Source organism: Oncorhynchus tshawytscha, linkage group LG10, assembly GCF_018296145.1.
Source record: "Oncorhynchus tshawytscha isolate Ot180627B linkage group LG10, Otsh_v2.0, whole genome shotgun sequence".
NCBI lineage: Eukaryota > Metazoa > Chordata > Actinopteri > Salmoniformes > Salmonidae > Oncorhynchus > Oncorhynchus tshawytscha.
The window spans coordinates 74,093,267-74,117,639 of NC_056438.1; the positions used below are offsets into that span (position 1 = coordinate 74,093,267).

Genomic DNA, 24,373 nt, shown 5'->3' on the forward strand with positions numbered 1-24,373 from the left:
CAAGACCTCTGCAATCCGCCCTGGGATGCTGTCAATTAACTTCTGGGCCACATCCTGACTGATGACAGCCCATTCTTGCATAATCAATGCTTGGAGTTTGTGAGAATTTGTGGGTTTTTGTTTGTCCACCCGCCTCTTGAGGATTGACCACAAGTTCTCAATGGGATTAACGTCTGGGGAGTTTCCTGGCCATGGACCCAAAATATCGATGTTTTGTTCCCCGAGCCACTTAGTTATCACTTTTGCCTTATGGCAAGATGCTCCATCATGCTGGAAAAAGCACTGTTTGTCACCAAATTGTTATTGGATGGTTGGGAGAAGTTGCTCTCGGGGATGTGTTGGTACCATTCTTTATTCATGGCAAGCTCTGTACTGGTGGTGGCCTGATCGCGCAGCTGAATCAACTTTAGGAGACGGTCCTGGCGCTTGCTGGACTTTCTGGGGCGCCCTGAAGCCTTCTTCACAACAATTGAACCGCTCTCCCTGAAGTTCTTGATGATCCGCTAAATGGTTGATTTAGGTGCAATCTTACTGGCAGCAATATCCTTGCCTGTGAAGTCCTTTTTGAAGCAATGATGACGGCACGTGTTTCCTTACAGGTAACCATGTTTGACAGAGGAAGAACAATGATTCCAAGCACCACCCTCCTTTTGAAGCTTCCAGTCTGTTATTCAAACTCAATCAGCATGACAGAGTGATCTCCAGCCTTGTCCTCGTCAACACTCACACCTGTGTTAACGAGAGAATCACTGACATGATGTCAACTGCTCCTTTTGTTGCAGGGCTGAAATGCAGTTGTCACGTCATGACCCTAGTTCCTTTGTTATGTCTCTATTTTAGGTTGGTCAGGGTGTGAGTTGGGGTGGGCATTCTATGTTTTTGTTCTAGTTTTGTATTTCTATGTGTTTGGCCTAGTATGGTTCCCAATCAGAGGCAGCTGTCAATCGTTGTCTCTGATTGAGAACCATACTTAGGCAGCCTGTTTTCGCCATTGAGTTGTGGGTAGTTGTTTTCTGTTTTGTCACCTAATAGGACTGTTTCGTTTCTATCGTGTTTTCTACTTTGTTATTTTTGTGTTCAGTTTAATAAATATAACGTGAACACTTACCACGCTGTGCATTGGTCCGATCCTTCATACTCCTCCTCAGATGAAGAGGAACAGCGTTACAGCAGTGGAAATGTTTTTGGGGGATTCAGTTCATTTACATGGCAAAGAGGGACTTTGCAATTAATTGCAATTCATCTGATCACTCTTCATAACATTCTGGAGTATATGCAAATTGCCATCATACAAACTGAGGCAGCAGACTTTGTGAAAATGAACACTTATGTTCTCAACATTTTTGGCCCAACTGTACATACTATACACATTTTACAGACACAATCTATAGTTATATTTTGCTTGTTTTTAGTCCTGATTTACCTTTTTAATCAGATTTACCTCCACTTTGGATGTCAGCTGGACTTTCAGTTCCTCCACCTGGCTCTCACTGGCTGTCAGTCGGCTCTCACTGGCTGTCAGTCTGCTCTCACTGGCTGTCAGTCTGCTCTCACTGGCTGTCAGTCGGCTCTCACTGGCTGTCAGTCGGCTCTCACTGGCTGTCAGTCTGCTCTCACTGGCTGTCAGTCGGCTCTCACTGGCTGTCAGTCGGCTCTCACTGGCTGTCAGTCGGCTCTCACTGGCTGTCAGTCGGCTTTCACTGGCTGTCAGTCGGCTCTCACTGGCTGTCAGTCTGCTCTCACTGGCTGTCAGTCGGCTCTCACTGGCTGTCAGTCGGCTCTCACTGGCTGTCAGTCTGCTCTCACTGGCTGTCAGTCGGCTCTCACTGGCTGTCAGTCTGCTCTCACTGGCTGTCAGTCGGCTCTCACTGGCTGTCAGTCGGCTCTCACTGTCTGTCAGTCGGCTCTCACTGGCTCTCAGTCGGGCCTCCATGGCTCCCAGTTCAGTGTTTGTGTGTCTCAGCTCAACTCTCTGCTCTGCCATCATGGTGCTCATCTCTCTCAGCACAGTGTGGATGTCAGGCTGGCAGGTTTGCTGGTTGTGTGTTAATGCAGCTTCAGCTCTCTGTTTGTCAGTCTGAATGTCCTTCCCTCTGCTCTCTCTGTCCTCATAGTCAACCTGCTGGATCTCATTCACACTGACTCCATCTCTGTCTATGTGGACCTGGGCTCCAGACAGACAGCAGTGCAGCAACACCAGCAGAGATACAACACTCTTCATTCTCATTCCTGGGGGATGATTTCCTCTTCTTGTGGTTATTTCTGCTGTTATTTTGGAGTCTCAGTTGTCCCCTTTATATCCTGTCCTCTTAAACCATGACCTGGTGATCTCTGGGACATGTGTAGATATGAAGTCTATCAACAAGGTGGTAAATCAAGCTGATTACTTTTATCTGATTTCTATGGCCCTATATTAACCACATTACCCAGCAAACACATCAGATAATGCCTAAATGTCAATATCAGATTTATAATATAATTACCTTGGTCATTTGGTCTCATTTGTTATTAAAATAGATTAGAAAATAATATAATCATTGTATGTTTTCCAGAAGGAACTCAATCTAACTTTATTACCTCATGAGAGGCAAAGTTGAAGGCCGATGCTCCACAATTGGCGATGGGCCTAAGTAAGTAGGTTTTAATTCATAATATATGCATGTACAGATATGTAGCCTATCAACAAGGTGGTAAATCAAACTGATTCACCTCATGATCACTTTCATCTGATTTCTATGGTCCTATAATAACCATGTGACACAGCAAACAGAACATAGACATGCCTATTTAATAATAATATGTGTTATTATTTCAAGAGATTCCATTCTATTTATTTGGTATGAAAGTCTATAAATTATTTATAATTCTATTTTCCATCACAAAGGTCAGGAAGAAATGTGCTCTCTCTCGCTCATCAAAAAAAAAAACTCATATAATGATATAATTGCAGTATCAACAAACGTAACCTGAACGACCTTCACCTTGTGTTGATTTTCAGATGAACATATCAGTCCTCATGTGTTCACATGTGCAAGTGTGTGTGTGATAGTACTCTGATACACACAGGGGACTTTCTGTAAAGTGAAACTTTCTCTACCGCAGCTCTTTTATAAACTATACGTCTCTAAAAAGCTTTCGCTGTCTTTTTTCTCTCATTTTATTCAAGTGTTACCATGCACCTTTTGAATTAACTGGATGATAACGCGTTACTGTACGCTGAGTCATGCTAACTGGACATTAACATTACGGTGCCGTATATACTGTACGCTGAGTCATGCTAACTGGATATTAACATTATGGTACTGTATATACTGTACGCTGAGTCATGCTAACTGGACATTAACATTACGGTACCGTATATACTGTACGCTGAGTCATGCTAACTGGATATTAACATTATGGTACTGTATATACTGTACGCTGAGTCATGCTAACTGGACATTAACATTACGGTACCGTATATACTGTACGCTGAGTCATGCTAACTGGATATTAACATTATGGTACTGTATATACTGTACGCTGAGTCATGCTAACTGGACATTAACATTACGGTACCGTATATACTGTACGCTGAGTCATGCTAACTGGACATTAACATTACGGTACCGTATATACTGTACGCTGAGTCATGCTAACTGGACATTAACATTACGGTACCGTATATACTGTACGCTGAGTCATGCTAACTGGACATTAACATTTTGGTACCGTATGGTACCGTATATACTGCATGCTGAGTCAATAAAATTTGATTTGATTTGATTTAACTGGACATTAACATTACGGTGCCGTGTATATACTGCATGCTGAGTCATGCTAACTGGACATTAAGCATGTGTGAGTTATTGGAGTCAGTTTGGATAACAACTCCTATGAATGATTACAGCACCCATACCTAACCCCACTCTCCCGCTTGGGAAAACAACATCTTAACCACTAGGCCAAGAGGCAATCTACCCTTTGGGCCAAGGGTGACATTGATTTGAAGCTGCAGGCAGGGCTATGCGAGTCCGAACGTCGAGAATGTGAGTCCGACTCACCTCCACTACATCACTGTATAGTGACTTACTATTTTCCTCAACTGCATGTGTAAAGGGTTAGAGTTTGGGTTAAATGTAAAGTAATAATGGGATTAAGGTGTGTGTGTGTGTTTAAATCAGTTTGATTTTATATTCTGCTGGTGTGTGTTTTTCCCTTTTAAGGGGGGCTGAACTTCCTGATTTAGCATCGGTTTAAATTCTCCTGCTTTAGGAAATGTGGCTGATAATAAGAGTTGGGTTTTGGAGGCATGCTTTGATGTGTGTGTCTCTTGTGTGTTCAAACATGGGAAGCGGTTGTATTTTCACACTGCCAAAACAGCACACAGTTACAGTCACTCACCCTTCTAGATAACTTGAAACAGTCTAACCAGGTATTGTGTCTGGAAGTAGCCTGGACAAGCTCCTGTAGCAAGCTAGCCAACTTCTTTCACCAATTAGCTTCAGCCGGACCTGTGTGCGACCGTGGAAAAGTTGGTTTGACTTTGGATAGCCTATCTTTGGGGCTAGTTAGGGACCGTCAATAAATTACACACTGTAAATGGGACAATATTTTCATGTTACACACATTTTAGTTGTCTCATTAAATTATTTCAATATTTGTAAATTCATTTCTACAATTTATAGTTGGTTTGAGGTTTTTAAGTCAATGAAAGTCAGACATATTGACATTTTAAAATATTGTCCCCATGACCATTGTGTCATTTACTTGCTCCATAGGGATATCAAATGTCAAACCAAATTGACCATATGAATTACAATTGGATCTCGTGCAGCTGCTCTGAATTGATGATTATTTGGGTGCTGCTAGCTGTGGACATGTGGGCAGGCTTGAAATAAACCCAGCCCGAGGAAAACCGTTACAGTACCCTTCTTTCCGTGACATACTTTTTCCCTCTAAATATTTGGCAAATCTCAGTGTTGGCGAGAATTACTTCATGACCAAAAATGATCCTATTTACACTTTGTAGTCCATGTTGACAGTAGAATAGATGTTTCTGAATCATATCGATGCCACGTAGGCCGTGTTCAAATGGAGAAGTTGCTCTTCAATGAAAATGTACTTGACATTTCCCAGGAGGCACCGGACTCCACAAACTGGCTCAGTGTCAGAACTGTAATCTCCTTTATAGATCACCTTTAGACCGGAAATATAACTGGCAGAACAGATACTGTATTTCCTAAATGTTCAGGTATTTCATTCAAAGACGCGTCACAGCACTGAGCACTGCACTACCCACAATGCACCTTTTAAAGGCTATTTCCCTGACGTTCACGTTCAAGATAAACGCTGAGGCGGATGGCTCAAGCACCTTTAAAAGGCTCATTGTTGATAGCCAGTGTACAGACTTGTGTTAATTTGATACAAACAGCAGAGGCTGCTGAGGGGAGGATGGCTCATAATAATGTCTGGAATGGAGTGAATGGTATCAAAACACATACCATTCCATTTACTCCACTCCGGACTTTATTATGAACTGTCTTCCCTTCAGCAGCCTCTACTGGATACAACCATATATATCTACGAACAACAAGCATCTATACATTAACTATTGTCTCCGGACTCCCACTAGGAACTAAAAGGCAACCAAACAATACAGTTGAGGAATTAAACGGTTTTATACTTACATAAAACATTTAAAAAAAAGTTCAGCCCATCTCAGAAATGCTTTCTTGTATTTTATTGTGATGGGAAGTAGTAAAAAAATGGAACAAAATAAAACAAAATAAAACTATAAAAACAGAGTGGATTAAACGGGAAATGTATAAAACAAATCGTAACCTCTGACATATAACAGTACAACGTAACAAATTGGCACAAAACAGAACGACAAAGGACATGAGAATCTAATTTTGGCTTTGAAAAAAAAAGAAAAAAAGGAGTTTAACGTACATCTTCATAACGAGATCAATCCTTCATTACAACAGCAAGGACTCATGCGTTTTAGTCACACAGTTAGTTTTCAGTAGCTTCATATCACAGTAAGAACAGGTCAGTCTAACCAGCCTGATGATGGATGAAACACTTTCCGTTTCTCTCTTCATTTATTTCTTCTTCTTTTCATGTTAATACCTTTTTCAAAACAAACTTCATCGCCCCCAGAGCGCCACTTCCTACTCTGGATTCAATGACCTTCAAATCATTTTTCATACTAAAATATATTATTGTATCAATTCACACTACACTATTGTACACTACAATGTGTGTAATAAATAAGCATAAAGAAATAGAAAAATAAGACACGTAAATATAAAAAGTCCTCTAAAAACTAAACAGGTACGCTTTCCTCATGGAAAAGGTTTCTAATACTGCCATGGTTGAAAACATACACAGGACACACACATATAGAAAACTCTAAACTAAAAAACCAAACTGAAAATAATTCTGTAACACTGTAAAGGTCAAGTCAACTGAAACACTTCATAAAACACAGGGACCACGTTCACTAACGTTTGTTACCTGAAGTGCGGGTTAGCTTGCCACCATTTTGTAAAACAAGTGCACTCATCTAATAATGTCTGACGCTCAAATACAGGAAAATCCCCTTAAATACTGTAAAAACCTTTCGTCCTATTCTCTCTTTGTTCCTCTTTGTTCACGCACACACGAAGGAGTCCTTATTCATGCTATCGTCTTGTATTCCCTACTGTACTACTTTTAACCAGAGCCCTATAGTGCACTATAAAGGGAATACTGAAGGGTGCCATTTGGGACGAAACCCAACTTAACAAGTGAAAATGAGTCCAACCAAGTAAACAAACATTAATCAATATGGGCCTTATGCAGAAAATACATACTGACTACATCCGTTGGGGTACAAAGAACATGGTTCAATGGCACTTACAGCACACAGGTCTGGTCTTGGATAAGGCTGGAGATATTGGGGTGGGGTAGAGGACATATCTCCACCCCTCCTGCTTCATATGACCCTATGACACTGATGGTCACTGATTAAAAACCAACCAAACCAACTGATAACTAGGGTTCACGTCCCAATAATCTCTCCTTTCTCTAAAAGTGTGCACTTGATAACTTCCCTTCAAGGACTTTGAAACGAAATGACTTGTGTAAGAAATATTGTGTAAAATTCTATAGTCTAGCGAGCCCATGTCTCCACCAATCCAATGCTTTTAGATTCATGGGGATCAGTGAACAAGTTCACCCTTCAGGAGGAAGGATAGATTATTGGGACACAAACAAGGACAAGCATGGTTAAGAATGCTGGCTTTGAGGTTGTCACACTACTTTTCCCTGATAGGACAGTTTGGTTATGATGTCAGACAGATATCACATCAAACCCCTCCCACCCCCCACCCCCACATAGCCTGGTCCCAGATCTGTTTGTGCTCTTGCCAACTCCACTGCTGTCCTTGTCAAGCCAAACATGACAGTGAGTGATGAGGAGTTGGCATGATAGCACTAACATACTGGAACTCAGGCTAACCCCTCCCACCCATACCAGGCTAACCCCTCCCACCCATACCAGGCTAACCCCTCCCACCCATACCAGGCTAACCCCTCCCACCCATACCAGGCTAACCCCTCTCACCCATACCAGGCTAACCCCTCCCACCCATACCAGGCTAACCCCTCCCACCTATACCAGGCTAACCCCTCCCACCCATACCCCCAGAATCCTCTTTTCTTCTTAATGTTAACAAACCAAGTGAAAACAAAATGCTATGCTAACGTTAGCTAACATGAAGAGGATGTACAGCTAGTGTGAACATAATAATACTGAAGGGTGGACAACACATCAGGCATGTCGTATCCATAGGTAAACCAGGATTACTGTAGTGCAGTTTTTTCTTTGTTTTTGTTTTTCAACTCAATAAAATACTGATTTTAGCAAACATCATCATTGGCAATAAAAATGTATAGAAATGTTTCTTCAACTGTACAGGTTAAAAGGTTAAAACAAGAGTGGCAAAATTAGTCAAAAATAACACTGACAAACATAAATGACCTGGGATCAGATGTCTCACTCTCAGTAACAAAATAATTGAAAGGTCAGCTGTAACTTTTATACAAAAATGTATAATACGTCTATAAACAAGGTAACACCGATATTATTTTCAGGAGCAAAAGTCCCTTCTTTTTAGTCTATCTCAGGCACACCTGGGTTTCAACACAGTAGAGGACCGACACACGGCACCAACACGGCAGCATCTTTTGTTTTGTTTTTTCTTTTGACGACAACACAAGATTTTCCTCTCCTGCTACTTGACACCTAGGATTTCCATTTTTTGTTGTCAGAGAATGTATTTTCTTCATTTACCCTTCATCTTGTCTTCCTCTGTTTCTTTCTGTCCGGTTTCCAACCCCTCCACCGGGATGTCCTCCTTGTCCACATGCGGTTCTTTGTCCTCCGTTTCCATAGCTTCCTCTGTTTCTTTCTGTCCGGTTTCCAACCCCTCCACCGGGATGTCCTCCTTGTCCACATGCGGTTCTTTATCCTCTGTTTCCATAGCTTCCTCTGTTACAAAGGTTTCCTTCTCTGCCACTCCTTCCTCCTCCTCACCTCCCATCACCTGTACCGCCATCACCTCCTCTTCCTCACACACATCCTCCTGCTGGAGGGACTCTTCTTTACAAACCTCCTCCTCTTCTCTCATCCCTTCCTCTTCCTGCTCCTGGAGTGCCTCCTCCTCTTCTCTCATCCCTTCCTCCACCTCCTCCTGGTGTGCCTCCTCTTCTCTCATCCCTTCCTCTTCCTCCTCCTGGTGTGCCTCCTCCTCTCTCCTCCCTTCCTCTTCCTGCTCCTGGTGTGCCTCCTCCTCTCTCCTCCCTTCCTCTTCCTCCTCCTGGTGTGCCTCCTCCTCTCTACTCCGTTCCTCCACCTCCTCCTGGTGTGCCTCCTCCTCTCTACTCCCTTCCTCTTCCTCCTCCTGGTGTGCCTCCTCCTCTCTACTCCCTTCCTCTTCCTCCTCCTGGTGTGCCTCCTCCTCTCTCCTCCCTTCCTCTTCCTCCTCCTGGTGTGCCTCCTCCTCTCTACCCCCTTCCTCTTCCTCCTCCTGGTGTGCCTCCTCCTCTCTCCTCCCTTCCTCTTCCTCCTCCTGGTGTGCCTCCTCTTCTCTCATCCCTTCCTCCACCTCCTCTTCTCTCCTCCCTTCCTCTTCCTCCTCCTGGTGTGCCTCCTCCTCTCTACTCCCTTCCTCTTCCTCCTCCTGGTGTGCCTCCTCTCTCCTCCCTTCCTCTTCCTCCTCCTGGTGTGCCTCCTCCTCTCTCCTCCCTTCCTCTTCCTCCTCCTGGTGTGCCTCCTCCTCTCTACTCCCTTCCTCCACCTCCTCCTGGTGTGCCTCCTCCTCTCTACTCCCTTCCTCTTCCTCCTCCTGGTGTGCCTCCTCCTCTCTACTCCCTTCCTCTTCCTCCTCCTGGTGTGCCTCCTCCTCTCTACTCCCTTCCTCTTCCTCCTCCTGGTGTGCCTCCTCCTCTCTCATCCCTTCCTCTTCCTCCTCCTGGTGTGCCTCCTCCTCTCTCATCCCTTCCTCTTCCTGCTCTTCTTCACACACCTGCTTCTGCTGTACCTCCTCCTCTTCCACCCTACTCTCTTCCTTCTCCACCTCTTCCCCTCGGCTCCCTTCCTCCTCTTCCTCTCTGATCTCTTCCTCCTCCTCCTCTTCCTCTCTTCTCCCTTCCTCCTCCTCTTGCCTCTCCTTCCCAAACTCCTCCACCTCGTAGATCTCACTCTCCTCGTCATCCTCACCCACTTGCACCACCCGTATGTCGTCCATGCTCATGGCCGCCATGCCCTCCTCTTCCTCCAGCTCCTCCTCACTCTCCCTCTCGTCTGAGTCCAGTTGGGAAGGTGGGGAGGTGGGTCGGCTGTCTGACTGCTGCTCTTCTGTTTGAGGACTCCTTTCGGGGCTCATCCCGAGCTGAGGTCCCCCCTGCCGCCCTCCCTGGGACTCCTTCTTGCAGTAGGAGTATCGGTGGTTCATGTGCTGGCTGTAGGAGCCAGAGTGGGAGAAACACTTGCCACACTTGTCACAGCGATAGGGCTTCTCTCCGGAGTGCAGTCGCGTGTGTTCTATCAAGTGGTGCTTGTGTTTGAAGGCTTTGTCGCAGATGCCGCACTCATGTGGCCGCTTTCCTGAAAACAGAAACACACGAGGGTTCAGTGTTTCAATCTATTTCAAACTCATCCAGAAATTACAACAGAAATCGATCTGAAACCCATTACTCTTGATTTGCACTGTGTGTGTGAACTGCTTTTACCATTACATTAGTTCTGCACCTAGGCATCACTTCCTGCCTGGCATCACTGAGCCCTAGGACCATGCCTCAGGACTACCTGACATGATGACTCCTTGCTGTCCCCAGTCCACCTGGCCGTGTTGCTGCTCCAGTTTCAACTGTTCTGCCTTATTATTATTGGACCATGCTGGTCACTTATGAACATTTGAACATCTTGGCCATGTTCTGTTATAATCTCCACCTGGCACAGCCAGAAGAGGACTGGCTACCCCACATAACCTGGTTCCTCTCTAGGTTTCTTCCTAGGTTTTGGCCTTTCTAGGGAGTTTTTCCTAGCCACCGTGCTTCTACACCTGCATTACTTGCTGTTTAGGGTTTTAGGCTGGGTTTCTGTACAGCACTTTGAGATCAGCTGATGTACGAAGGGCTATATACATTTTATTTTATTTTATTTGATCACTTCCTGCCTGGCATCACTTCCTACAATCTACATTACACTGACCTGCCTGCAGCCTGCCTGGCTGGCATCACTTCCTACAATCTACATTACACTGACCTGCCTGCAGCCAGCCTGGCTGGCATCACTTCCTACAATCTACATTACACTGACCTGCCTGCAGCCTGCCTGGCTGGCATCACTTCCTACAATCTACATTACACTGACCTGCCTGCAGCCAGCCTGGCTGGCATCACTTCCTACAATCTACATTACACTGACCTGCCTGCAGCCTGCCTGGCTGGCATCACTTCCTACAATCTACATTACACTGACCAGGCTGCAGACTTCCTAACTGTGAAACCAACTGCACTTGTTATGAAAACAATATCATAACAAAAACTCTCATAAATACTAAAACACTCCAAAAAAATCCCCTAAAAGGATTCTAGCAGGTCTGTTGCAATGGTAAAATATTTCAGTAAAATAAACATAATTTGTGGAGATGGAGATCAAACTAGCTGCCTGATGCTGATACGTTCTTCTGGACCTGGGTCTCATTGAACCCAGGAAGGAGGGATGAGGGCGTTTCATCCCAGAAGGCACCCTATTCCCTATATAGTGCACTACTTTTGACCAGTGCCCTATAGCACCCTATTCCCTATATAGTGCACTACTTTTGACCATTTCCCTATGGGCCCTCATAAAAAGTAGTTCACTATAAAGGGAATAGGGTGCCATTTAGGACATAATCCAGGTTGGTTTAAGAGGACATTAGGCGGTTTAAGAGGACATTATGTGGTTTAAGAGGACATTATGTGGTTTAAGAGGACATTGTGGTTTAAGAGGACATTAGGCGGTTTAAGAGGACATTAGGCAGTTTAAGAGGACATTAGGCGGTTTAAGAGGACATTAGGTGTTTAAGAGAACATTAGGTGTTTATGGGGACATTAGGTGTTTAAGAGAACATTAGGTGTTTATGGGGACATTAGGCAGTTTAAGAGGACATTAGGCGGTTTAAGAGGACATTAGGTGTTTATGGGGACAGTAGGCGGTTTAAGAGGACATTAGGCGGTTTAAGAGGACATTAGGCAGTTTAAGAGGACATTAGGCAGTTTAAGAGGACATTAGGCGGTTTAAGAGGACATTAGGCGGTTTAAGAGGACATTAGGCGGTTTAAGAGGACATTAGGCAGTTTAAGAGGACATTAGGCGGTTTAAGAGGACATTAGGCGGTTTAAGAGGACATTAGGCAGTTTAAGAGGACATTAGGCGGTTTAAGAGGACATTAGGTGTTTAAGAGAACATTAGGTGTTTATGGGGACATTAGGTGTTTAAGAGAACATTAGGTGTTTATGGGGACATTAGGCGGTTTAAGAGAACATTAGGTGTTTATGGGGACATTAGGCGGTTTAAGAGGACATTAGGCGGTTTAAGAGGACATTAGGTGTTTATGGGGACATTAGGTGGTTTAAGAGGACATTAGGCAGTTTAAGAGGACATTAGGCGGTTTAAGAGGACATTAGGCGGTTTAAGAGAACATTAGGTGTTTATGGGGACATTAGGCGGTTTAAGAGGACATTAGGTGTTTATGGGGACATTAGGCGGTTTAAGAGGACATTAGGTGTTTAAGGGGACATTAGGCGGTTTAAGAGGACATTAGGTGTTTAAGAGGACATTAGGTGTTTATGGGGACATTAGGCGGTTTAAGAGGACATTAGGTGTTTAAGAGGACATTAGGCGGTTTAAGAGGACATTAGGTGTTTAAGAGGACATTAGGTGTTTAAGGGGACATTAGGTGTTTAAGAGGACATTAGGTGTTTATGGGGACATTAGGCGGTTTAAGAGGACATTAGGCAGTTTAAGAGGACATTAGGCGGTTTAAGAGGACATTAGGCAGTTTAAGAGGACATTAGGCGGTTTAAGAGGACATTAGGTGTTTAAGAGGACATTAGGTGTTTATGGGGACATTAGGCGGTTTAAGAGGACATTAGGTGTTTATGGGGACATTCGGCGGTTTAAGAGGACATTAGGCAGTTTAAGAGGGTGATATTCAGCTGTTATACCAAATTCAGGGAAGAAGCTGCCTGGGTTCTCCATAACGAAAGCAGTAGGCAGATACAAACTATAGGGTTCTATTCAAAGTCATTTCCGATTGAGCCAACATATTCAGCATTTACCTCAAGGTTCGGCAACAGACGACCCGTGGACCAAAACTGGCAGGCAAAGTTTTTTGTGTGCCTCCCAAAAAAATAATCTATATTTCATTTTTGGTCAAAAAATACAAGAATCCCCAGGAATTCAGCAAAAAATGTGTTTCATTTAGAAAATTTGTTCACCAAGTATTCCAGAGAAGAATCAAGATATTTAATGACTGTTAATTTAAAATACATTATGTTTCTGGGCTTAGTTGTGGTCAATTTGCACTGTACAAATGATTATAATTATGTTCCAGCCCCCCAACTCTCCACTCTGCCGAAAATGGTACTGAGGCTGAATCTAGTTGCCTGCCCCTTGGTTTACCGTGAATGCAGTCTCCGCTAACGCGGGAACATCGCTTTCTAATTTCAATCACGCTGTAACTATTTCCACGATGCAGATTGAATAGAGCCCTAGGTCTTTTAAATGCCTGTCAATTTGATCCCCATTCATATCAATCAGGTGAAGTAATGTCTCATAGTGCCGATGAGAAGGAGTGGTATAAAGCTGAGAGCAGCCCTCATTAAAAAGGAACACAAAAATAATTCCACCACACCCGGGGCTGTACATATCAAGCATCTCAGAGTGGCAGTGCTGATCTAGGATCCTGTCCTCGTAATCGTATTTACTGTGATCTAAAAGGCAAAACTGATCCCAAATCAGCATGAACAACTATAGCCCCGTTTATACCTCGTTCTAACATGTATCTTTTGTCCAGATCATGTCCACATTCTGATTGTGCCCATATCTTTAGACAGGTGTAGATGGTTCAAATACGCATTGTGAACATTGATCAGATCTTCCTGCCCACCCCTGGAGGTAGTCAGGCACACAGTGTGTCTGGATATATTACAAGTGTAGACGAATCTCAACAGTGAAACCATTTAAATCCTAATTATTCTGCCTTCTAAATCATTGACAGGTGGCACCATTGACTTATGGCATCAATATGTCGCTTAAAATAAATAAATACATATTTTTGGAAGAGAATAGATTTTTTAAAAATTGCATACAGGAAGGAACCAGGAAATGTGGTCATCATACGGAAAAGAGACACATTCTAATGCCACGTGTAAAGTTATGTGAGAAAATGTAGGCTCAATCAGAATGTGTACAATATCAGGACAAAGGAGACGCTGGTAGCAGGTCTATGCTTTATGAGACCCTTCATATATACGGCCCCCTTCATATATACGGCCCCCTTCATATATACGGCCCCCTTCATATATACGGCCCCCTTCATATATACGGCCCCCTTCATATATACGGCCCCCTTCATATATATGGCCCCCTTCATATATGCGGCCCCCTTCATATATACGGCGCCCTTCATATATACGGCCCCCTTCATATATACGGCCCCCTTCATATATACGGCCCCCTTCATATATACGGCCCCCTTCATATATACGGCCCCCTTCATATATACGGCCCCTGACCCAGGGGATCCTCAGACCATGGCCATATTGTTTACCTGTGTGTTCGTATTTATGCCTGAGCAGGGAGCTGCTCTTCTGGAAGATCTTGTCACACAGGTCACAGGAGTACATCCCGCTCTGCAGCCGACGCATCTTCTTCAGTGGAGGGGAAGAGTCTGAGTTATCCTGCTCCTCTACCGTCGACACACCCTCTGAGCTGGTGGCAGACTTCTCCTCCTGTCCGAGAAAAATACAGATTGTTTTTAGAATAACAATAATAATGATCATCATGTTATTAGGAAGGAGAAGAAGAATTCCAACAAAAACAATAGTTTACAACTAATAATCCTATTTATATTATATTATTTAAACACAGTGTTTCCAATGTCAAACGCCTTTACGTGAGGAGAGATCAGCTGTAAAAAGCCCAGAGGGACTTAGAGAGATCTCTCTGCCACACCCGGCAGACACTGACACGCCTTTCAGACAGACGCTACGCTGTGAGCCGCTCACATGGGTATTAACATACAATGGAGGATTCATTCTGCTTACACACACACACCACACACACCACACACACACACACACACACACACACACACACACACACACACACACACACACACACACACACACACACACACACACACACACACACACACAGTCAGATTAAGGATGAATCCCAAATGCCACCCTTTTCGGGATGTAGTGCACTACTTTAGACCAGAGCCCTGTCCCAAATGCCACCCTTTTCCCTATGTAGTGCACTACTTTAGACCAGAGCCCTGTCCCAAATGCCACCCTTTTCCCTATGTAGTGCACTACTTTAGACCAGAGCCCTAAAGTAGTGCACCATTGGATACCATTGGAGATACATCCTGAGGGCTGGGTTAGTCAGGTTAGTCAATAAAGCTGAAGCAGGAAAAATAGGGGAAACTCTACCTATCTCTTTACATTGTCTTGTCTCGCACATAATCATGCATTCTGAATAGCTCTTTCACAAACCAACCTGGCAGCCATTGATTCTGACGGTCTTCTGGGCTCCGTCGGCCCCAGTGGTGCCACTGCATGCTGTAGTGGTGTATGTGTAGGTGAGCTGGGGGATGAGGATGGTCCGTTTGGTGGTGCCGGTGGAGATGGCCCTGAGGCAGGGCACACCGCTGCCCTGGTTGGTGATGGCTACTAGCCGGGTGGTCATTATGTTCACCGGGCTGGGGATAGTCGTTTGGGGGGAGGAGGTGACGTAGATGGTGTTGGTGGTTCCCTGGAGTCCTGGGAGCTGGGCCTGGACTGTGTCCTTCAGGCAGGTGAGGTTGAGGGGCTGCTCCTGTGGAACGTGGGGGACCTGGGGCTGTGACTGGGGCTGCTTGGGAAGGGACAGGTCCAGGGGAAGATCTTGAGCCTCGCGCTCAGAGTCGACCTCAGTCTTCACGATGACCAGGCCGCTGGAGGAGAGGTTTAGTGGTGAGGGGGCCGAGGCTGAGACAGAGGGGGACGTCGAGGCAGGAGTTTGGGAAGATGATGTCTCCTGTGTTTGGGCCGAGGCATGCTGCTCCTCTGTCTCTGTCCCGCTCTTCTCTTGGTCTAGCTGGGTCTCTGTGCTGGAATCTGAAAGTCCAGAGTCATCTGGAGAGGAACCAGGGGGTCCGACCGTGATCTGACCTGACCGCATTTTCTCAAACCACTTCTTGACCACGTCCACAGGCAGGCTGACATTGTCAGAGATCTTGGCCAGCTCTTCCTCGGTGGGCTCGGCGTTTAAGGCGAAGTAGGCCTTGAGGAGTGAGAGCAGATTCTTTAGAGGATGCTGGCCTGGTGTTATCCCTGCCTCGGCCAGGAGGGCGGCGATGGAGGGGTCGAAGGTGGCGCTGTCACCTCCATCCCCGTTGGCAGGTTTACAATGCTGGAGCATGTGCAGTGCATCCAAATCACCAGGACAGTTGTCACACAGTAGACACCTTGTCTTGCCTGTCTGGGCCTTTGGTGTCTCAGCTTCAGTCTCTGTCTCCTGCGTCTCCATCTCTGACTCGTGCTCCGAGTCGTCCGGCTCGGTCTTGTTGATGTGGAGGTCCTGGGGGAGTTTCTCTGTTACTTTGGAGGCGGGCTGTGTGTTTGTGGCGCTGGCGGTGTTGGTGTTGTTGGTGGGAGGGGGAGCCTCCTGCTTGAGGAGCTGAGGGGCGGTGGGCTGCTGGGCTGGGCTTGGCTCCAGGCTGTAGTTAATGATGATCTTGGTGGTACCGTCCTGGTCCACGAAGCCAGGCAGGCTGATGGCTGAGATTACCTGCTGGCCAGCCTGTGTCACAAACCCCTGCTTGGAGGTCACCAGCCCGTTGGCAGTCCCCAACACCTGACGCAGCACGTTTCCATCCAAGGCCACCTTGGATATAAGAGGACCACCATAGATACAAGTTGTTATCCTCATTTTGCATCATCACACTTTAAAACCTTACTGTTGACATGCTACGTTTAGGATCATATCAACAGTAAACTTTTTGAATGCAAAAATACATTGTATACATATGTGTGGTTGAATTGTTTTCAATTGTTGTTTTTTAATTATTTTTGTTGAAACAAATCATTTTTTTCATTTCACTTCACCAATTTGGACTATTTTGTATATGTCCATTACATGAAATCCAAATAAAAATCCATTTTAATTCCAGGTTGTAAGGCAACAAAATAGGAAAAATGTCAAGGGGGGTGAATACTTCGTTTTTTATACCAATTATAAATCAAATCAAACCTTGAGCATGTTCTGCAGGTCGCTGAGGTTAATAGTGATAGGAGACATCAGACCCATGGTGGGCAGTACCACCGCCTGGACCATGCCCTGAGGCAGCGCCGTGCCCTGGGGTAGCGCCACGCCACCGTTAAACACCGTCCCATTCGTCCCCACCGCCCCGTTAGGCGCCACCACCACCGGCTTGAACTCATAATCCACAGGCTCAGATTTAATCTGAGTGTGGGGGAGCTGCTCCTGCAGGGGCTTGCTGTCTGTCTTCTCCCCCCGGAGGAGCACTCGGACTGGGGCTGCGGGGGGGCCAGAGGGCTGGGTCTGGCTGGGGGTCTGGTTGGAGACCTTAATGACTGGGCTGGGGTTGCCATTGACAGGCACCATGCCAACACACTTCTTACTGCTGATGTGGGAACTGTAGGACCCTGAGTGGGAAAACCTCTTCTTACAGTTGGGGCACTCGTATGGCTTCTCTCCTGCAAAGAAAGGGATGTATAAATCTAGGAAACAGCTGAAGAGCTGAGGTTATGTTCCAAAGGGCATCCTATTACCTAGATATTGCACTACATTTGACCAGAGCACTCTGTCAGGATAGGGTGCTACTATTTGGGACTCAGGTGAACCTATCGTTAACAAACAGGCCGAGGTAATAATAGCAACAGAATGACGACACATTGGCCAGGAGCACAGACTCAATAATGATCATAATCAAGACTTTGAAATAACAGAGCTGCATATTAGAAACATATCAAAGGAGAAACGGGTCAGTTCAGCACCCTATTCCCTATGTAGTACACTACTTTTCAACACGGCCCATGGTACCCTATTCCCTATGTAGTACACTACTTTTCAACACGGCCCATGGTACCCTATTCCCTATGTAGTACACTACTTTTCAACATGGCCCATGGTACCCTATTCCCTATGTAGTACACTACTTTTCAACACGGCCCATGGTACCCTATTCCCTATGTAGTACACTACTTTTCAACACGGCCCATGGTACCCTATTCCCTATGTAGTACACTACTTTTCAACACGGCCCATGGTACCCTATTCCCTATGTAGTACACTACTTTTCAACACGGCCCATGGCACCCTATTCCCTATGTAGTACACTACTTTTCAACACGGCCCATGGTACCCTATTCCCTATGTAGTACACTACTTTTAACACGGCCCATGGTACCCTATTCCCTATGTAGTACACTACTTTTCAACACGGCCCATGGTACCCTATTCCCTATGTAGTACACTACTTTTCAACACGGCCCATGGTACCCTATTCCCTATGTAGTACACTACTTTTCAACACGGCCCATGGTACCCTATTCCCTATGTAGGACACTACTTTTCAACACGGCCCATGGTACCCTATTCCCTATGTAGTACACTACTTTTCAACACGGCCCATGGTACCCTATTCCCTATGTAGTACACTACTTTATAGAATATATAGAATATAGAATTTATAGAATATAGGTGAGTTCAGTACATCTGGACCACCACTGTGAATATAGGTGAGTTCAGTACATCTGGACCACCACTGTGAATATAGGTGAGTTCAGTACATCTGGACCACCACTGTGAATATAGGTGAGTTCAGTACATCTGGACCACCACTGTGAATATAGGTGAGTTCAGTACATCTGGACCACCACTGTGAATATAGGTGAGTTCAGTACATCTGGACCACCACTGTGAATATAGGTGAGTTCAGTACATCTGGACCACCACTGTGAATATAGGTGAGTCACGATATCTGCATCCCAAATAGCACCCTATTCCCTATGTAGTACACTACTTTTCAACACGGCCCATGGTACCCTATTCCCTATGTAGTACACTACTTTTGAACACGGCCCATGGTACCCTATTCCCTATGTAGTGCACTACTTTTGACCAGGGCGAATAGGGCTCTGGTCAGGAATATGGTGCTCTTTAGGATGCAGACACTACCCACTGGGGTCACCCTGGTTGAATCAATGTTATTTCAACGTAATTTCAATGAAATTACTGTGGCTGGTGGGTATGAGTCATGATGACGGTGTGTGTGTGTGTGTGTGTGTGTGTGTGTGTGTTGCCACGGCGACCGGTGCGATGCCAATTTGACTCACCGCTGTGGATGCGAAGATGCTCCTTCAGGTGGTGCTTATATTTAAAAGCCTTGGAACACTCAGTACACTTGAACTTCCTGTTCCCCCCTGTTGTTATTGTTGTGGTGGTGGTCTGGGGTACATGACGCTGGCAGACAGACAGGACAGACAGACAGCGGTGAATGATTGGGATGTTTTGTAACGTCAGTATCCTGTCTAAAGATTCCTCTTGTTACTGTCTGAAGGATGTGTTATCATTCCCAGTAAAGCAGTAGTAATAGACATATTTGTCTTGAATTACAGACACATTAATCAAATCGCTCCATTTAAAAAACAGGCTAAAGGGAGAATTCAAATAATACTGAAACAAGGCAGGAAACCTGTGAGTCCTCCAACCACAGGGACATGGACATAGAAGATACAGGGACAGAGAAGATACAGGGACAGAGAAGATACAGGGACAGGGACAGAGAAGATACAGGGACAGAGAAGATACAGGGACAGAGAAGATACAGGGACAGGGACAGAGAAGATACAGAGACAGAGAAGATACAGGGACATGGACATAGAAGATACAGGGACAGAGAAGATACAGGGACAGAGAAGATACAGGGACACAGAAGATACAGGGACAGAGAAGATACAGGGACAGAGAAGATACAGGGACAGGGACAGAGAAGATACAGGGACAGAGAAGATACAGGGACAGAGAAGATACAGGGACATACAGGGACAGAGAAGATACAGGGACAGAGAAGATACAGGGACAGAGAAGATACAGGGACAGAGAAGATACAGGGACAGGGACAGAGAAGATACAGGGACAGGGACAGAGAAGATACAGGGACAGAGAAGATACAGGGACAGAGAAGATACAGGGACAGAGAAGATACAGGGACAGGGACAGAGAAGATACAGGGACAGAGAAGATACAGGGACAGAGAAGATACAGGGACAGAGAAGATACAGGGACAGAGAAGATACAGGGACAGGGACAGAGAAGATACAGGGACAGAGAAGATACAGGGACAGAGAAGATACAGGGACAGAGAAGATACAGGGACAGAGAAGGGACAGAGAAGATACAGGGACAGGGACAGAGAAGATACAGGGACAGAGAAGATACAGGGACAGAGAAGATACAGGGACATGGACATAGAAGATACAGGGACAGAGAAGATACAGGGACAGAGAAGAGGGACAGGGACAGGGACAGGGACAGAGAAGATACAGGGACAGAGAAGATACAGGGACAGAGAAGATACAGGGACAGAGAAGATACAGGGACAGAGAAGATACAGGGACAGGGACAGAGGGAAGAGACAGGGACAGGGACAGAGAAGATACAGGGGGACAGAGAAGATACAGGGACAGAGAAGATACAGGGACAGGGACAGAGAAGATACAGGGACAGAGACAGAGAAGATACAGGGACAGAGACAGAGAAGATACAGGGACAGTGAAGATACAGGACAGAGAAGATACAGGGACAGAGAAGACAGGGACAGGGACAGAGACAGAGAAGATACAGGGACAGAGAAGATACAGGGACAGAGACAGAGAAGATACAGGGACAGTGAAGATACAGGGACAGAGACAGAGAAGATACAGGGACAGAGACAGAGAAGATACAGGGACAGAGACAGAAGATACAGGGACAGAGAAGATACAGGGACAGAGAAGATACAGGGACAGGGACAGAGAAGATACAGGGACAGGGACAGAGAAGATACAGGGACAGAGAAGATACAGGGACAGAGAAGATACGGGACAGAGAAGATACAGGGACAGGGACAGAGAAGATACAGGGACAGGGACAGAGAAGATACAGGGACAGGGACATAGAAGATACAGGGACAGAGAAGATACAGGGACAGGGACAGAGAAGATACAGGGACAGAGAAGATACAGGGACAGGGAAGATACAGGGACAGAGAAGATACAGGACAGACAGAGGGACAGAGAAGATACAGGGACAGAGAAGATACAGGGACAGAGAAGATACAGGGACAGAGAAGATACAGGGACAGATAAGATACAGGGACAGAGAAGATACAGAGAAGATACAGGGACAGAGAAGATACAGGGACAGGGACAGAGAAGATACAGGGACAGGGACAGAGAAGATACAGGGACAGGGACAGGGAGAAGATACAGGGACAGAGAAGATACAGGTACAGATAAGATACAGGTACAGAGAAGATACAGGGACAGAGAAGATACAGGGACAGAGAAGATACAGGGACAGAGAAGATACAGGGACAGAGAAGATACAGGGACAGAGAAGATACAGGGACAGAGAAGATACAGGGACAGAGAAGATACAGGGACAGGGACAGAGAAGATACAGGGACAGAGAAGATACAGGGACATGGACATAGAAGATACAGGGACAGAGAAGATACAGGGACAGAGAAGATACAGGGACAGGGACAGAGAAGATACAGGGACAGAGAAGATACAGGGACAGAGAAGATACAGGGACAGGGACAGAGAAGATACAGGGACAGGGACAGAGAAGATACAGGGACAGGGACAGAGAAGATACAGGGACAGAGACAGAGAAGATACAGGGACAGAGACAGAGAAGATACAGGGACAGTGAAGATACAGGGACAGAGACAGAGAAGATACAGGGACAGAGAGAAGATACAGGGACAGAGACAGAGAAGATACAGGGACAGAGAAGATACAGGGACAGAGAAGATACAGGGACAGAGAAGATACAGGGACAGAGAAGATACAGGGACAGAGAAGATACAGGGACAGGGACAGGGACAGAGAAGATACAGGGACAGAGAAGATACAGGGGGACAGAGACAGAGAAGATACAGGGACAGTGAAGATACAGGGACAGAGACAGAGAAGATGCAGGGACAGAGACAGAGAAGATACAGGGACAGAGACAGAGAAGATACAGCGACAGAGAAGATACAGGGACAGGGACAGAGAAGATACAGGGACAGAGAAGATACAGGGACAGAGAAGATACAGGGACAGAGAAGATACAGGGACAGGGACAGAGAAGATACAGGGACAGGGACATAGAAGATACAGGGACAGAGAAGATACAGGGACAGGGACAGAGAAGATACAGGGACAGAGAAGATACAGGGACAGAGAAGATACAGGGACAGAGAAGATACAGGGACAGAGAAGATACAGGGACAGGGACAGAGAAGATACAGGGACAGGGACAGAGAAGATACAGGGACAGAGAAGATACAGGGACAGGGAAGATACAGGGACAGAGAAGATACAGGGACAGAGACAGAGAAGATACAGGGACAGAGAAGATACAGGGACAGAGAAGATACAGGGACAGAGAAGATACAGGGACAGAGAAGATACAGGGACAGATAAGATACAGGGACAGAGAAGACAGGGACAGGGACAGGGACAGAGAAGATACAGGGACAGGGACAGAGAAGATACAGGGACAGGGACATAGAAGATACAGGGACAGAGAAGATACAGGGACAGGGACAGAGAAGATACAGGGGGACAGAGAAGATACAGGGACAGGGAAGATACAGGGACAGAGAAGATACAGGGACAGAGACAGAGAAGATACAGGGACAGAGAAGATACAGGGACAGAGAAGATACAGGGACAGAGAAGATACAGGGACAGAGAAGATACAGGGACAGGGACAGAGAAGATACAGGGACAGGGACAGAGAAGATACAGGGACAGGGACATAGAAGATACAGGGACAGAGAAGATACAGGGACAGAGAAGATACAGGGACAGAGAAGATACAGGGACAGAGAAGATACAGGGACAGGGAAGATACAGGGACAGAGAAGATACAGGGACAGAGAAGATACAGGGACAGAGAAGATACAGGGACAGAGAAGATACAGGGACAGAGAAGATACAGGGACAGAGAAGATACAGGGACAGAGAAGATACAGATAAGATACAGGGACAGAGAAGATACAGGGACAGGGACAGAGAAGATACAGGGACAGGGACAGGGAGAAGATACAGGGACAGGGACAGAGAAGATACAGGGACAGAGAAGATACAGGGACAGAGAAGATACAGGGACAGGGACAGAGAAGATACAGGGACAGATAAGATACAGGGACAGAGAAGATACAGGGACAGGGACAGAGAAGATACAGGGACAGGGACAGAGAAGATACAGGGACAGGGACAGAGAAGACAGAGAAGACAGGGACAGAGAAGATACAGGGACAGAGAAGATACAGGGACAGAGAAGATACAGGTACAGATAAGATACAGGGACAGAGAAGATACAGGGACAGAGAAGATACAGGGACAGGGACAGAGAAGATACAGGGACAGAGAAGATACAGGGACAGAGAAGATACAGGGACAGGGACAGGGACAGAAGATACAGGGACAGAGAAGATACAGGGACAGAGAAGATACAGGGACAGAGAAGATACAGGGACATGGACATAGAAGATACAGGGACAGAGAAGATACAGGGACAGGGACAGAGAAGATACAGGGACAGGGACAGAGAAGATACAGGGACAGAGAAGATACAGGGACAGGGACAGAGAAGATACAGGGACAGAGAAGATACAGGGACAGAGAAGATACAGGGACAGGGACAGGAAGGGACAGGGACAGAGACAGAGAAGATACAGGGACAGAGACAGAGAAGATACAGGGACAGTGAAGATACAGGGACAGAGAAGATACAGGGACAGAGACAGAGAAGAAGATACAGGGACAGAGAAGATACAGGGACAGAGAAGATACAGGGACAGAGACAGAGAAGATACAGGGACAGTGAAGATACAGGGACAGAGACAGAGAAAATACAGGGACAGAGACAGAGAAGATACAGGGACAGAGACAGAGAAGATACAGCGACAGAGAAGATACAGGGACAGGGACAGAGAAGATACAGGGACAGAGAAGATACAGGGACAGAGAAGATACAGGGACAGAGAAGATACAGGGACAGAGAAGATACAGGGACAGGGACAGAGAAGATACAGGGACAGAGAAGATACAGGGACAGGGACATAGAAGATACAGGGACAGAGAAGATACAGGGACAGGGACAGAGAAGATACAGGGACAGAGAAGATACAGGGACAGGGAAGATACAGGGACAGAGAAGATACAGGGACAGAGACAGAGAACATACAGGGACAGAGAAGATACAGGGACAGAGAAGATACAGGGACAGAGAAGATACAGGGACAGATAAGATACAGGGACAGAGAAGATACAGATAAGATACAGGGACAGAGAAGATACAGGGA

The 24,373-nt window shown here is 45.9% G+C and overlaps 2 protein-coding genes across 2 annotated transcripts in view; both read right to left on the minus strand.

The window, feature by feature from the left end:
• Positions 1–7,674: 7,674 nt before the first annotated feature.
• On the minus strand, positions 7,675–8,756 carry LOC112260876 (golgin subfamily A member 6-like protein 10). The gene is made up of 2 exons (XM_024436242.2): positions 8,455–8,756; positions 7,675–8,364 (listed from the first exon to the last, which is right to left on the minus strand). The coding sequence occupies exons 1-2, from the start codon at positions 8,742–8,744 to the stop codon at positions 8,313–8,315; spliced, it is 342 nt and encodes a 113-aa protein (XP_024292010.2). The 5' UTR covers positions 8,745–8,756; the 3' UTR covers positions 7,675–8,312.
• Positions 8,757–9,520: 764 nt separating this feature from the next.
• The window catches only part of LOC112259655 (zinc finger E-box-binding homeobox 1), a 15,900-nt gene continuing 1,047 nt past the window's right edge, over positions 9,521–24,373 (minus strand). Inside the window, exons 3-8 of the mRNA XM_042329596.1 lie at positions 19,143–19,269; positions 17,035–17,501; positions 15,301–16,668; positions 14,348–14,528; positions 9,694–10,135; positions 9,521–9,536 (exon numbers count right to left, since the gene is read on the minus strand). Of these exons, the coding sequence (XP_042185530.1) occupies positions 9,521–9,536; positions 9,694–10,135; positions 14,348–14,528; positions 15,301–16,668; positions 17,035–17,501; positions 19,143–19,269 (2,601 nt within the window). The remainder of the gene's footprint in view (positions 9,537–9,693; positions 10,136–14,347; positions 14,529–15,300; positions 16,669–17,034; positions 17,502–19,142; positions 19,270–24,373) is intronic.